At 41.8% G+C, this 16,796-nt stretch overlaps 1 protein-coding gene across 1 annotated transcript in view; it reads left to right on the top strand.

Moving 5' to 3' along the window:
* crebbpa (CREB binding protein a) overlaps nt 1-16,796 on the top strand; it is a 158,265-nt gene that overhangs the window by 46,848 nt on the left and 94,621 nt on the right. Inside the window, exons 3-7 of the mRNA XM_072269213.1 lie at nt 6,834-7,010; nt 8,228-8,495; nt 9,613-9,726; nt 11,942-12,175; nt 14,886-14,988. Of these exons, the coding sequence (XP_072125314.1) occupies nt 6,834-7,010; nt 8,228-8,495; nt 9,613-9,726; nt 11,942-12,175; nt 14,886-14,988 (896 nt within the window). The remainder of the gene's footprint in view (nt 1-6,833; nt 7,011-8,227; nt 8,496-9,612; nt 9,727-11,941; nt 12,176-14,885; nt 14,989-16,796) is intronic.

The following is a 16,796-nucleotide window of genomic DNA, read 5'->3' on the forward strand; positions in this document are numbered from 1 at the left end:
CTGAGGAGAACAGGTAGAGGCTGGAGTGGGGAATCGAAGTGTGATGGGGAAAAATTATTGGAAATTAGATCAGTAAACTAAATATCCTCGAAGATCTATTCTTGATTAAATTAAATATTAAATTTAGTTTAATTGTATAGAGGAGTGGGAATATTCAGGATCAGGTTTAACTCGCATATGTTGTGAAAATTGTTTTGTAGCAGCAATACATTGCAATACATAATAGAAAATATGAATTATAAAAATATATATATATTAATTAAGTAGAGCAAAAGACAGCCAAAAAAAAAAAGGTGAGGTAGCATACATCAGGGGTCCCCAACCCTTTTTGCACCGCGGACCGGTTTAATATTGACAATATTCTTGCGGACCGGCCGACCAGGGGTGGGGGTGGGGTTCAGGTAGGGTTAAACTCACCTCAACATGTCTTTTACAGTTAGGGTTGCCAACTTTCTCACTCCCAAATAAGGGACAAAAGTAGCAGTCAAATCCTGACGAAGGGTCCCGGCCCAAAATGTCGACTGTATCTCTTCCTATAGATGCTACCGGGCCTGCTGCGTTCACCAGCATTTCTTGTGTGTGTTGACGAGACACTTGTGTTTACCCCGAGAAAGACTACCATGACCATGAAGCCTTGCGCGGGCTCCTGTGTGCGCATGCGCGTACGTGCCGATTTTTTCCCCCCACAAATTGGTTTTGGCTTAATCTTCCCGATTCTGTTAAGAGAAACTACACTGTACATATATTATTTCTACTTTATATAGGCTATGTATTTATCATATCATTAATGCTTCTACTATATGTTAGAATTATTGTAGGTTTTATCTGTTATTTGGTATGATTTGGTAGGTTATTTTTTGGGTCTGGGAATGCTCAAAAATTTTTCCCATATAAATTAATGGTAATTGCTTCTTCACTTTACGCCATTTCGGCACGAAAGGTTTCATAGGAACGCTCTACCTTAGCGGGGGAAATACAGAACAAAGGCGGTCCTGTGTGGGACAAACTAATTTAGCCCAATATACGGGATGTCCTGGCAAATATGGAACAGTTGGCAACCCTATGTTCAAGTTCAACAGTGCGTGCCAGGGAATGAGGAAAGGTGCAGCTGACTCATATTGTTTCCTCGCGGCCCAGTGGTTGGGGACCACTGGCATACATGGGTTCATTGTCCATTGTGGATGATGTTCCATTGAGTGCCTTCAGGCTTCTGTACCACCTCCTTGATGGTAGCAACGAGGAGACGGCATGTCGTAGGTGATGGAGGTCCTTAATGTTGCCTTTCTTGAGGCATTACTTCAATTAACTTTATTATAACATTGTTTCAAAGCTTATAAAAACCATTTCTGGAGATTCCGGACTGGATTGGAATCAACAAGGAAAGCATGCTCAACAGCTGTAGCATGGTTTGAATGTCATAACCTCCAAAAATTAAAGCTTGCAACATAGGGGACTAATCAGTAAACTCCAAGACCTGGGCCTCAATAACCCCTTGTGCTATTGGATCCTGGATTTCCTTACTTGTAGACCCCAGTCAGTTTGGATTGGCAAAAACATCTCCTCCACAATCTCCATTGGCACAGGAGCACTACAGAGATGTGTACTTAACCCCCTGCTCTACTCTCTTTACACCTATGACCGTGTGGCTAAGTACAGCTCCAAAACCCCATGTACAAGTTTGCTGACGACACCACTGTTGTGGGCTGTATCAAAGGGGATGATGAATCGGCACACAGGAGGGAGATTGAAAACTTAGCTGAGTGGTGTAATAACAGCAACCTCTCACTCAATGTCAATAAGACCAAGGAACTGATTGTAGACTTCAGGAGAGGGAAACCAGAGGTCCATGAGCCAGCAATCATTGGAGGATCCAGAGGTGGAGAGGACCAGTAACTTTAAATTCCGGGGTGTCACTATCTCAGAGGATCTGTCCCAGGCCCATCATATAAATATTATTGTGAAGAAAGCTCGACATAGCCTCTACTTCCTTAGAAGTCTGCGGAGGTTCGGCATGTCGTCAAAAACCTTGGCAAATGTGTGGTGGAAAGTATGCTGGCTGGCTGCATTATAGCCTGGTATGGGTACACCAATGCTTTTGACCAGAAAATCTGCAAAAGGTAGTGGATTCAGCCCAGTATATCATGGGCAAAAACCTCCCGGCCATTGAGCACATCTACATGAAACGTTGCTGTAGAAAAGCAGCATTCATCATCAAAGATTCTCACCCCTCAGGCCATGCTCTTTCCTTGCTGCTGCCATCAGGTAGAAGGGACAGGTGCCTTAGGACTTGTAACACCGGTTCAAGAACACTTGTTACCCCTCAACCATCAAGCTTTTGAACAAAAGGCGATAACTATACTCATTTAAGTCTCTGTTATATTGTTATTTCATTGCTCATTATGTATTGCTATTTATTTATACAGTTTGTTGTCCATTGATCCTGTTTACAGTTACAGTTCTATAGATTTGCTAAGTATGCCCGCAGAAAATGAATCTCAGGGTTGTATGTGGTGGCATGTATGTACTCTGATAATAAATTTTATTTTGAACTTTGAATAGTTACACATTTGAAATTATTTACATTAAACTTACAAAGAAGGTAGAATAGGACAACACAGGCCATTTGGCCCACCACGTTTCTGCTAACCATATGACTAGTATACTGGAACATACCAGGAATTATTGTTATTGATAGTTTTTACCAACAAGTTAATTGTGGACACTTTGTTCAGAACAGAATTAATAAGTCACTTTTTCCCCACACTTCACTAGATGTCACTGATATGCTTATTTGTAATTGGGCCAGAGATCCCTGTACATGATAGAAATGTACTCTGTATTCAAATGTGAAGTGTGCTTACTTAATTTGCAGTCATGGTATTTAAGCATAATACCAGTTTCCAGTTTACAGATGCTGGGATTTCAAGTTCTCCAACCAGCACTACGTGCTGTGCTTTGACTGTTGAATGTAGTAAGCATTTCAGCCGGTTTTTACTTTGTTACCCTAGTTCTCTCAATCAGTTATCTCCTTGCTAAGGAACAGTTTCACAACTCGATGTGGTCTTGTTGTAATACCTGGCATAGACATACTTGTCATTCAGCTTCAGTGTGACCTTGAATCACGAACAGATCAGCTGGTGGTTTGCCACTCTCTCCAGTTACTGTAACATAGCCCACTTCACCATGTTGACTCTTGGCTCTTAGCTAGGTAATCTCAATACAAGGGTGGTCCATTTCCCTTCTGTTCACACAAGAAGTTTCTCAGTCACCCTAAAGACCGCGCTGACTCTCCTGTCATTGCGCTCAGGTCTTGACTGCCACTGTAGCCAGTGGTTGCAGTGAGTTTGACTGTCTGTGTTGTCCTGAGGATATTCCTGTGTTACCTCAGACAGTTTTTTTGTACCAATTCCCTGGTGTCTTCTGGTGTTCTCTTTTTCCTTTGCTGGCTCCTCATTCTTGTGCTATTCCAGCAAGGTGTGCAAAGTTGTTCATGTTTATTGGCGTAGGCGAGCCGAGGCTGATTCTGCAGTCATCATTCAGCATTGGATTGATGTTAATTTTCTTTCTAATGGCAGGACTTTGCCTTAACTCTCATTACTGGTTGGTGGTTAAATTAATGGATAGACAATCCAGAGTCACAAGTTTAAATGTCACCAAAGCAATGGTACATTTTAAATTAGGGTAATTAAATAATGTGGAATTGTAAACGTGCCTAATCTCACAGAGGGCGGCACGGAGGTGTAGCAGTAAGTGTCTTCGCTTTACAGCGCCAGCGATCACCGATTGGGGTTCAATTCCCATCACTGTCTGTAAGGAGTTTGTACGTTCCCCCTGTGACCACGTGGGTTTCCTCCCACATTCCAATGACGTAGGGGTAGTGAGTTGTGGGCATGCAGTGTTGGCACCCAAAGCATAACGACACATGCGGGCTGCCCCAGAACATCCTCAGACTGTTGGTTATTCTCGCAAGTGACACATTTCACTATGTTTTGATGTACGTTTGACAAATAAAGCTAAACTTTAAGTTTCCCTTTTGTTATTTTGACACTTGACCTACAGTGTCTTGAAAAAGTATTCTGCCCCCAACCCTTTGTTCACATAAATGAGTATTACAACTGGGGATTTTGATTAGTTTAACCGAGAATATTTATTTGTGTATCATATACTCCTTTTTTTTTCCACAGTAGAGCCCAAAAAGTAGATGAAATTGTAAAGCATGAAAAACTAAAAATTCAAAACCGGAAATGTCAGGAGTTCAAAAGTATTCATTCTCCTGTGCTCAGTACTGAGTTGAACCACTTCTCACAGCTATTACAGCTAGTAGGCATTTTGAATTAAGTTTCTATTAGCTTTGCACAACATGATGGAGCAAGATTTGCTACTCCTTGCAAAATTGCTCAAGCTGTGCTGGGTTAGTTGGGGAGCAGTGGTGGACAGGAGTCCTGAAGTCTGCTTACAGTTGTTGTCCTGCTGAAAGACAAACTTCCTCTCCAGTTTAAGCTTTCTGACAGAGGCTAGCAGGTTTTTATCCAGCATCTCTCTATATGTAGCAACATTCACCTTTCCATCAATCCTGACCAGATTTCCAGTCCCTGCTGCTGAATAGCATCCCCTTAGCACGATGCTGCCCCAACTGTACTTTTCAGTAGGGGTGGTGTTACCTGGCTGATGCACAGTATCAGATTCAAGACAGGTCAGAAAAATGATAATAGAGAAGCACATCAAATTTCTGGATCATTGGGATCTTTTCTGAAGAAGGTATGACCTGTACAAAAAGGACACATTACACCTGAACCCAAGGGGGGCCCAGTATCCTTGAGGTCAGGTTTGCTAGAGTGTTTGGGAGGGTTTAAACTAATTTGGCAGGTGTATGGGAACTGGAGTGATAGTGCAAAGGATGGGGCAGTTAGTATACAAGCGGATGTATTGTGTAATGAGACAGTGAGGAAGGGCAAGCAGTGGGGTGAGTTGCAGTGTAACGTGAGGACAGAATTAAAAACAGTGACGAATACAGGACTAAAGGTGTTATATTAGAATGCCCACAGTATATGGAATAAGGTGGATAATCTTTAAGTTGGCAGAATGACATTGTGGGCATCACTGAGTAGTGCCTGAAAGATGATCATAATTGGGAGCTTCACACATCAAAGTTGCTGCCTGGCCTGCTGCGTTCACCAGCAACTTTGATGTGTGTTGCTTGAATTTCCAGCATCTGCAGAATTCCTCGTGTTTACATAGTTGGGAGCTTAACATCCAAAGATATACATTGTAGACGGAGGGGGGTGGTGTGCTTCTTGGTAAAAAATGAAATCAAATTCTTAAAAAGAGGTGACGTAGGATCAGAAGATGTAGAATCCTTGAGGGTATAATTAAGAAACTACAAGGGTAAAAAGACCATGATGGGAGTTATATACAGGCCTCTGAACAGTAGCCTGGATGTGGTATATGAATTACAGTGGGAGATAGAAAAGGTGTTAAAAAGGCAATATTACGATAGTCATGGGGGATTTCAATATGCAGGTAGATTGGACAAAATCAGGTTGGTGCTGGATCCCACAGGAGAGTATTTATAGAATGCCTACAAGGTGGCTTTTCAGAGCAGCTATAGCTGAGCCCACTAGGGAAAAGGTAATTCTGGATAAGTTGTGTAATGAACCAGATTTGATCAGGGAGCTTAATGTAAAGGAACCCTTAGGAGAAAGTGATCGTAATATGATAGAAATCACCCAGTAAATTTGAGAAGCTACGGTCAGATACATCACTATTACAGTGGAGAAAGGGGAATTACAGAGGCATGAGAGGGGAGCTGGCCAAAGCTAATTGGAATGGGTAGGGATGACGCAGCAAAAATAACAACGGCTGGAGATTCGGGGAGCAATTCGGAAGATGCAGGATAGATGCATCCCAAAGATGAAGAAGTATTCTAAAGAGAAGATGTTGAAACTGCGGCTGACAAGACAGCATAAAAGCAAAAGAGAGGGTATATAATGTAGCAAAAATTAGTGGGAAGTTAGAGGATGGGAAGCTTTTAAAAACCAACAGAAAGCAACAAAAAAAAGCCATGAGGAGGGAAAAGATGAAATATGAAGGTAAGCTAGTCAATAATGTCAGAGGATACAAAAAGCTCTTTTTCAGATATATATAAAGTGTAAAAAAAAGAGGTAAGAGTAGATATTAGATCACTGGAAAATGATGTTGGAGAGGTAGTAATGGGGGACAAGGAAATATCACATGAACTGATTAAATATTTTGCATCAGTCTTCACTGTGGAAGACACTAGCAGTATGCTGGAAGTTCAAGAGTATCGGGTTAGAAGTGAGTGCAGTTGCTATTACTAGGGAGAAAGTGCTTGGAAAGCTGAAAGGTCAACTGTAAAACCCGCCCACAGAGAAAAACAGGTCTACTTAGCACAAAGAGAGACCAGTCAGGATGCTTGCTCTCGCTCTCCCTCTCAAAAAAATCGATTTCCAGGATATTGTATATGATTTCTGGGCATCAGGGCGCTGCTATCAATATGTGGGAGACTCACGGAACTTCCGGGAAAGGTGGAATGTCTGATAATACAGTTTTGAAATTGTGTTCTTTTGTTTAGTTCCAAACTCCATGAGATGCAGATCAACATTCCTTTACTCATATTATTTTTATATTCATATTGTAGAGTTGACACCTAAATGATTTGTCCCACCATATCTTCTAATGCCATTGAGAAAAGATCCCAATTTGTTTCTCAAGATTCACACTTCCTAATGTCAACTGAAAATGTGAAGTATTGTATTTCTGGAGTGATTCAAAACTGCCTGACTAGAATATCTCTGTTTTCTTTATTTTTGCAGATGGGGATTTCGGGTAATGCGAGCCTATTTGGACAAGGCTATGGTCAAGCAGGCGGTCAGCAATTAGGCACTACGGGGGTTGGACCTCAAATGCAAAACAAAAGTAATCTTTCCAACAGTCTGCCTCCATTTCCATCTGATTTGAAGGGTACTCAAGTTACAAATGTGCCGAACATGGTAAGCAGGCGTTGTGCTTACAGATGTTTTATTGCAAATAAATGAAGTGGTCATAAAAATTAAAATTATACTTGGATTTACAGCTTTTACAGTATTTTCATTAGAGTATAAAGATTGACAATACATTGCATTCTGCTGGTGTAAAAAGTGCTCTTTTACAGATGCCTAATTCATTTAGAGGTGTGGAGAAAGGTCTGCTGAATATAAACTGAACTCCTCTCCGGCCTTGTTAGTCAATGATTACTGTCAAAGGGATAAGCGAAATGCTTGTCTTTTATTTAGTGATAGCACTTAAGTTGGGTAGGATGGCCTTCCTTGGTTGGCTTGCATATTAAAAAAAGGCAACTTTGAGAATAACGTGCCTACTCAGAAGAAAAGAATTTGTAGCAAAACCAAAGCTTTTTTATTTCGGCATTTTATGTATTATTATAGGCATCCATTAGTCCTGTGAGACCATGGATTTGCACCTCGGAAGGTTTCCAGTGCACAGGCCTGGGCAAGGTTGTATGGAGGACCAGCAGTTGCCCATGCTGCAAGTCTCCCCTCTCCACGTCACCAATGTTGTCCAAGGGAAGGGCACTAGGACCCATACAGCTTGGCACCAGTGTCGTCGCAGAGCAATGTGTGGTTAAGTGCCTTGCTCAAGGACACAACATGCTGCCTCAGCTGAGGCTTGAACTCGCGACCTTCAGGTCACTAGACCAACGCCTTAACCACTTGGTCACGCGCCAACACTATTTAGGCATACAGTGCAGTAATGGACCCTTCTGACTGAACAGACCTGTGCTGCCCAGTTACACCCATGTGACCTCCTAACTCGTATGTCTTTGGAATGTGGGAAGAAATGGGAGCATCCAGAAGAAAGCCATGAGGCCACGGGAGAATGTACAAATGCCTTAGTGGTGGGAATTGAATCTGGGATGCTGTGCTGACATACTGTTATGCTAATCACTACACTAGAGAGCTGCCCCAAACTTATTCCATATTTTCATGAATACTTTAGTTGGCCTTCAAGTCAGGGTTGGTGAGATGGTCAGCTTTAGACATATTACCAGGTTGTATAGATTCGTAGTCATCCAACATGGAAACAAGCCATTTGGCCCACCACTTTGATGGTGGCCAATTCATTCAGAAACATTTTTTGTTTTAATTTTAATTTTAAAAATAATTGTGTGTTTTTAAATGTGCTTCTCACTGTTTTTTTCTCTCTTTCCAAGTCTCAGCAGCAGTCCCAGGTTCAGCAGGTAGGCATGGTACAAGTACCCTCCCAGGTGCCAACACAGGGAATGGGGTCTGCACCGACAGCAGATCCGGAGAAACGTAAACTGATACAGCAGCAGCTGGTCCTACTGCTTCACGCCCACAAGTGTCAGCGGAGAGAGCAGGCAAACGGCGAGGTGCGCCCCTGTGCTCTCCCACACTGCCGAACTATGAAAAATGTCCTCAATCACATGACTCACTGTCAAGCAGGCAAGTCCTGCCAGGGTAAGTATTCTTGCTTTTACTTGTATGTATTTTAAGTTGGCTAGCTAACTAGGAGTTCAAATAGTCCTGCAAATAAGAACATCAAAAATCGTCATGTGGTGATCTACTTTAACTAAAAATGACATTTGTAAATATTTATTTATGAAATATCCTGCAGAATCTCTTGTGTATAGAATAAAAATGGTTTTGGTCGGAAAATCATTCTGTATTCTTCAAGTACATTTTTATGTAATTGGATGTAATGGGCAGAATGGGAAGTTGAAGGATGCTCATTTTTGTAATTCATTTCTCTGTAGATGGCTTTGAAGAACAAATTATCACAGTTCGTGGAGGCTGAGTTTTAGTTGATTAAATTATTGAGTTATGTGTGGGTTTTGTGGTTTGAAAGTTAGATCTTCGTAGAGTTTGCTTAGTTAGTGTAATTTCTGAAATAATAAAAATGTAGAAATAAATAATGCTTTGTTTAATTACTTTTGAATGTTTTTATATTATAAGCTTATGACAAAGTTTAAGTTCTGATGAAACTTGGAAGGCTAAGTGTTTCCTGAGAATGTTCAGTATTTTCTTTTTCAGAACCTTATTCATCACTGACATACTGTATGCCATGAAATTTGTTTTGCAGCAATGAATTTAAAAATTACTATAAATTATAAAGATAAATAAATTGTGCACTAAGCAAGCTAGTGAAGTCATGCTGATGGGTTAATGGACCATTCAGAAATCTGATGGCAGAGGAGAAGCAGTTGTTCCTAAGACATAGTGTATGTGTCTTCAGCCTCCTGTACCTCCTCCCTGATGGTAGTGATGGTTTATCCTGTATTGATGTCCTTTGTATTAGGGTTTACTGTTGATGCTCCATCTCTTGGCCCTCACTTAACCTCTAATGTTTGCATTGTCTTTGTTTAATCCTTACAGTTAAATTCCCTGCTTAGTTTTGTATTATCAGTGGACTTGGTTTGTTTTTACTTTCACTTTGTAATTATAACATCCACATTCACTGACATTGGTACTTTGAAGTGTTAAAGAAAAGAAGCTACCCTTTGTGGTGTCGTTAACTACAGAGCTGTGAACCTTTGTGTTAATGTTTGAACTCTGGCTGTTTTGTTTCCTGATGCAGTTGCTCACTGTGCATCATCAAGACAGATCATTTCTCACTGGAAAAACTGCACTAGACATGACTGTCCTGTATGTCTACCCCTGAAAAATGCTAGTGACAAGAGGAATCAGCAGAGTAAGTGATCTTCATTCGTGTTTCATATATTAACAATTCTAAAATATCAAAATATATTTCTTAATTCTTTATTAAAATAAATATTTATAGAGTCATAAAGAAGTAAAGCACAGAAACAGGTCATTTGGCCCATTTAGTCCATGGCAAAACTGCCTACTCCCATCGACCTGCACTGGGACCATGGTCCTCCATATCCATACTATCCATGTACCCAAGTAAAGTTTATTATCGGAGTACATACATATCAACACATACAGCATAGAGAAAAGAGCACGGCCTTGGTGTTGGAAACATTCGGGATAAAAAATCCTTGGGTTTAGTTCTTACAAATTATTATTTGCCCATAGCCACAGCACTACACACTATCCTCACTCACCTGGAGAAGAGGGATGCATACGTTAGAATGCTGTTCCTGGACAACTGTTCAGCATTTAACATCATAATTCTCTCCAGACTTGACAGGAAGCTTAGAGACCTCGGCCTGCACTCCACCTTGTGCAGCCGGATCCTAGACTTCCTATCGGATCGCCGACAGGTGGTAAAGATGGGCTCTCTCACCCTCTGCCCCTCAACACAGGTGCCCCCCCCCAGGTTGTGTATGAGTCCCCTTCTCTACTGTCTTTACACCCACAACTGTACTACCACACCCTGCTCCAGGAGAGGTTGACTCCCTGACACAGTGATGCCAGGATAACAACCTCTTCCTCAGTGTCCAAAGAACAAAAGAGCTGATTGTATATTGCAGGAGAAACGGAGACAGGCTCACCCTGATCAACATCAATGGGACTACCATTGAGAGGGTGAGTAGTTTCAAGTTCCTCAGTATACACATCACCGATGATCTCACCTGGATTGTACACACCAGCTTTGTGGCAAAAAAAGCACAACAGCATCTCCTCCACCTCAGGCAACTGAAGAAGTTTGACATTGGCCCCCAAATCGTCAAGACCTTCTACAGGGGCACCATTGAAAGCATATTGACTCTCTGTATCATTGCCTGGCGTGGGAACTGCTCCAACCTTGATCACTGGGCACTGCAAAGAGTGGTATGGCCAGCCCAGCGCATCTGTGGATGTAAACTTCCCTTCATTAAGGACACTTAGGTGCAGAAGAAGGCCTGGAAGATCATCGGGTCACCAGTTACCCCAACCATAAACTGTTTCAGCTGCTTCCGTCTGGCAAATGCTACCGCAGCATTAAAGCTAGGACCAACAGGTTACAGGACAGCTTCTTTCTATAAGCCATTAGACTTTTAAATTGATATGTCTGTACATTGCAACAGAGTCATAATACAAAGATTTTTTACTCCCTTGTATTGTGGGATGGATGTAAGATTTAAATTAATTCTGCTTCTGTATTGGGATTATCTATGATGGTGAACGTTTTGGGCCAGTTTTTCCCTTCACTCTACTGTTCACAAGGTGACCATTGATTGATCTTCCTCCGCTAGTCCTTCAGAAGCAGGACTGAGCTGCCTTGACCAACTGCTAGTTCTTCTGGTGAAGGTATTCCCACAATGATGTTATAGGGAGTTTCATGTTTTAGATCCAATAACCATATATTCCAGCAACCATATGTTACATGGCATTCCAATTCCTAGACTCAGAGCTTTCTTTAGCACATATGTGCTAAATGCTTTGTGCACAACACTATCCACCTGTGACATCATTTTCAGGGAACCAGGAACTTGCTCCCCAAGGTCTCTGTCTGCATCAAACATATTTGTGTTCAGCCATCTTATTAGCAGGATAGGTTATAGGGCGGTATGGTAGAATACTACTTTACAGCACTGGTGAACAGGGTTCAATTGCCACACTGTCCGTGAGAAGTTTATACATTCTTCCTGTGAAGGTTTCCTCCTTCATTCCAAATATGTACAGGTTCGTGACGGTTAGTAAGTTGTAGGTATGCTTTTTTGGTGCCGGAAGCATAATGACACCTGCTCTTGCCCCTAGCAAATCCTCAGACCCTGTTGGTCATTGACACAAGCAACACATTTCACTTTGTGTTTCGATGTATATTTGAGAAATAAAGCTAATCTGTATATGCACACATATACATTTAAATTTGTTCTTTTTATACTGCTGTCAGGAAAGAGTTGTAGAAAATTATGTCTGAAGTGTAAGATTTGCTTGCATGTTGTCAGTATACTTGCATGGATTTTGTGTCAAAACTTCATATGTGAACAGTAATATTAATACACCTTACCTCTCAGCCCTATTAGGTTCTCTGCCGAGTGGGTTACCAAACACAGTGGGTGCAGTTGGAAGTGGTCCACAGGGCACATCCAGCAATTCTAATCCTATCGATCCCAGTTCAATGCAGAGAGCATACGCGGCACTTGGACTGCCCTACGGTAACCAGCCACAAGCGCAGCCACAGCCTCAGGTACAAGGCCAGCAGACAGCACAGCCTCAAGTTCACCAATCAATGAGGCCAAACCCTTTGGGTAAGACTGTGGCACTTTTGTGTTGTCCAGCAGTTACATCATACTGGGAGTTCGCTGCTCAATTTTAAATTCATTTCCATCCCTTTCCTTTTGTACACCCCGTCATTGCAAAACTGTCATAGTGTCATCAGCCTGCATATTCACAACATGGAAACAGGCCATTCAGTCCACTACATCCACGCCCCAGCACATCCTTAGGTTGTTAATGCAAGCAACACACTTCACTGTTATGTTTCGATGTATATGTGACAAATTAATCTGAATTTGAATATTTACATTAATTCCATCTGTCCTGAGGTGATTTAAGTGTTCATCTGAAAGCTGCCTGCAACTCTGCTTCCACAGCTCTCCCTCTACAGTGCATTCAAAGCTCCAATTTAATGTCAGAGAAGTGTATACAGTATACATCCTGAAATGCTTTTTCTTTGCAAAACATCCACGAAAACAGAGAAGCGTCCCAAAGAATAGAATGTACAACAGTTAAACGTGAGAACCCCAAGTCCACCCCCCCGCGCTTAAGCGGCAGCGAACAATAATCCCCCCTCCCCCCCACCGGCAAAAAAAAGCAAGCATCAGCACCACCACCGAGCACAAGCGTGAGGTGAGCTAAGCGATAGCAAAGACACAGACTTGCAATTACCCCAAAGACTTCGCATTTCACCCGGCATTCGACAAACCACAGGTTCTCTCCCTAATAAGGAGGAGGGAGGTGCTCCCCCCCACAACAATCCACTGTTTATGATGTTAAAAGTCCGTTTCATCACTTTTTATGAGCTCTGTGTCTGAAGATCGCAAAGATCTCGGGTCTTCGGGCCCACAGCGAAAGATTTTCCAGCCCCCCTGAGGAGTCTCTTGCCATGACTCCGACCCTCGATCTGCCCATCTCCAGAGCCCTGAGATCTTAGGCTTCCAAATACGAGTGGGATTCTCAGACCGAACCCTTGGCATGTTGGATAACGGCCAGTCCTGAAACCCCGAGAATGGGTCCCATTCCCGCAAAGAACCGAAGTCAGCATGTAACTCCAGGTCAGGGTCTTCAAAAGAACCCTGAAAGAGAAAAATAAAGATATAAAGATGTTTCCAAAGATGCAAGCAGAGGAATCGCGGTCTAGTGCCATCTTAACTCCGCCTCCACGTTCCAGGTACTCACTACTTTCTGAGTGATAAAGGTACCCTTTATGTCTCTAATTCTCTTACCCCTTACCCTAAATCTACATCTTGCTCTATTCACTGAGCAACCTAGCATGTCTGTATACTCTCTATGTACTTCAATTGAGTCCCCTCTTTACCACCCCCTTTCCAGGGAAAAGAGAACTACCCTCCCCAGTGTCGCACTATAACTGAAATGCCCATCCTGGTGAATCTCCTCTGCACCTTTTCCAGTGCTATCTCCTCCTTTCTATAGTGTCGTCAACTGAATTGCATGCAATACTCCAATGATTAATAAGTTGGAGCATAACCTCCTGACTATTGTATTCGTTGCTGTAACTAATCAAGGCTGGTATCCCATATGCCTTCTTTATGCCTTCTTAACCATGTTATTTTCCTCAAATTTCTACACCAAGGTGTCTTTGTTCCTCAATACTCCCAAAGTCTTTACCATTCCTGTGTATGTCCTGGCCTCATTAGTAATCCCAAACTGTATTATCTCACATTTATTAGAACTAAACTCCATTTGCCGTTTCATCACTATATTAGGATTACCCCATAGCCTAAAAGCACCCTCAACAGCCCTCCCAATATTCGTGTCATCAGTGAACTTATGATCCTGCCTCATATTCGCATCCAAGTCCATGATGTAGATTGCAAGCAGAACAAATCCCTGTGGACCACCTTAAACCATGGCATCCATTCTCAAAAACAGCCCTCTACCATCACCTTCTGTTCCAAGCCAATTTTGGAACCAATATCCTGAGTTTCTCTGGATCCCATGGACCATATCCTTTTGGACCAGTCTCCCATGTGGAGCCTAGTTGAAGGCCTTACTGAACTTCATGTCAACCGTCTACAATCCGATCGATGTTCTTTGTCGCCTCCTTGAATAATTCACTCACCATGGTCAGACAAGATATGGTCTTGACAGTGTCGTTCTGATTACCCCTGCCTTGCCTCTCCAAATGATCATTAGTCCTGTCCCTCAGAATTGAATACAGAGAAACACAGACCAGGATTCTTGGCTTACGTCTGCCCTTTTCTTATCTCCTGGGTATTTTTGCTTTGCCTTTAATCAAGCTCCACTGATTTCTGTAGTTACCAACTGAATTTTATCTGCAGGATGGTATTGCTATTGGTACTGAGGGCCGCTCATGGTTTTGTTTGAAATGCAAGTGATTCCTGTGTGATACCCGCTTGAGTTCCAAAAAATCATCCTTACAGAATTTACAAATTACTACGCAGACATTAGAGATACAAAATAAAGTTATCTCTTCCAAATTTGGGTTGGAAAATCCAAAATTTATTTCTTTACAGCTTGCGTTTCTTGACACAGGCACAAATAATGTGGCTTCACGTTATAGAAAATCATAATACAAATCGTTTTCTAGGAGCGCAGACCCCCTCCCTATAATGCAAATCTTTTGATATCTGTGAGTGAATTTTATTCCTGGAAATATTGCTACTTTGTCGGACAACAGTGAGATAGAATTGGAACCTAAACTGTTGACCTGAGTTTAACCAGTCTCAGTTACTGACTACTCCTTTGTTGGATCAGGTACGAGCCAGATGAATGTGGTTGGAGGGATGGGTGTTCCAGCCCCTGACCAGTCAAATTTGATGTCTGACTCTGCTCTTCCACCTTCCCTTGGCACACCAAAGTAAGTAATCTCCATTCTTCAATAATACTTACCAACATAATATTACTTCAGCCTGTCTCATTCAAATGTAGCAGGGACGTAGTAAGCTTGAGCTGGATCTGCAACTTCCAACCTTTAATACTTGGATATAACTTCCAATGAATGGAAGGGGTCTTCTTGCAAAACAGAAAACTGTGATAACACCGCACAGACCTGGGATTATTTTGATAAATGTTTCGACTTCTCACAACTGCCCGGTCTGTCCCTTTTTCTGTCCCTCCTCTCAGGCTCTGCATTTTTTCCCCCTGTTCAAAATTCTCAGTAAAACTGACCATTTTAACCAGGCTCTGTTGCTTTCTGTGTGGGGTTTGCTCGTTCTCCCTGTGACTGGATTTATTCTGGGTGTTCTGATTTCTTCCCACAATACAAAGGTCTGAGATTTAATAGGTTAAGTGGCCATGTATCTTGCTCCTAGTACAGAGGTGAATCACAGAATCTGCGAAGAGTTGATAGGAATTAGGAGAACAGTCTTCCTGTTGCCTTTCACCTTCCTTTCCAGTCCTGAAGAATGGTCCTGGCATGAAACGATAGCTGTTTATTCATTTTCATCGATGCTGAGTTCCTACGTTCCTCCAGCATTTTGTGTGTGTTGATTATGAGAACAAGTTACTGGGGGAAAAATAAGCAAAGGAATGAACTTGCTCTATGAGCCAGCGTACACTTGATTGGTTGAATGGCCAACTATGTTGTAAGGAAATAGGAAAATAAATATAAATATGCATTTGACAAAAGTAATGAGATTTCCTCATTCAGTAAATATGAGTTCTCAATTCCTTTGCGCAAGATCTTGTGCATTAAAAACCATCCTTCCTATCCCATCAAAATCAGCTGTATTATCACTGACGACATGACATATGTTGTTTTATGGCAGCAGTACAGTGTAATATGTAAAAATTTATTATAAGTTACACTCAGAAATATATATAAAAAAATAAGAGTGAGAAGTGAGGTGGTGTTCATAGGTTCACCTATCTGTTTAGAGTTCAACCACACTAAAAGCTAAGTCACACAAAAAACAAAGACTCTTTAAACACTTTGAAGTTCATTTTTATTAATTTTCTTTGGAGGTACAGTGCAGAACAGGCCCTTCCAGCCCAACGAGCCGTACTGCACAGCAACCCACCTGTTTAACCCTAACCTGATCACGGGACAGAGTCCACGCATTTCACAGACAACATTGGAATTGAACTCCGAACTCCAACACCTGAGCTGTAATAGCGTCACGCTAAGCACTACAGTCGGCCCTCCTTATCCGCGAGTTCCACGTGCGCGAATTCAACCAACTGCGAATCAAGAAAACCCGGAAGTGCTCTTCCAGCACTTGTTGTTCAAGCATGGACAGAATTTTTTTTCTTGTCATTATTTCCTAAACAATGCAATGTAACAACTATTTTACATACTGTTTACATTGTATTAGGTATTATAAGTAATCTAGAGATGATTTAAAGTATACGGGAGGATGTGCATAGGTTATCGTGGATCGGGATCGGAAAAAAACCGTGGGTTCTCTTACTAAGTGAGTCGGAACAGGTACATCCGGTATTATTTAGTGTCAGTTAGTCAAATGTTTGTCTTAGTATATAGTATATATTTTACTTTTCTATGTATATAAGACACTTAAGAAATGTATTCCGTTCCCAAGCCCAATCCAGTGATAGGCCACTCCTGTGCGCTTTCCACCCGTGCCGGGTTGATATGGAGGATCAAAAACCGAAAACCCCAAAACCCAATAATTAAACCACTGCGTTGCTTAGTAATAATTGTAGCTT

The sequence above is a fragment of the Mobula birostris genome, chromosome 9 (genome assembly GCF_030028105.1).
Source record: "Mobula birostris isolate sMobBir1 chromosome 9, sMobBir1.hap1, whole genome shotgun sequence".
In the NCBI taxonomy this organism is placed as follows: domain Eukaryota; kingdom Metazoa; phylum Chordata; class Chondrichthyes; order Myliobatiformes; family Myliobatidae; genus Mobula; species Mobula birostris.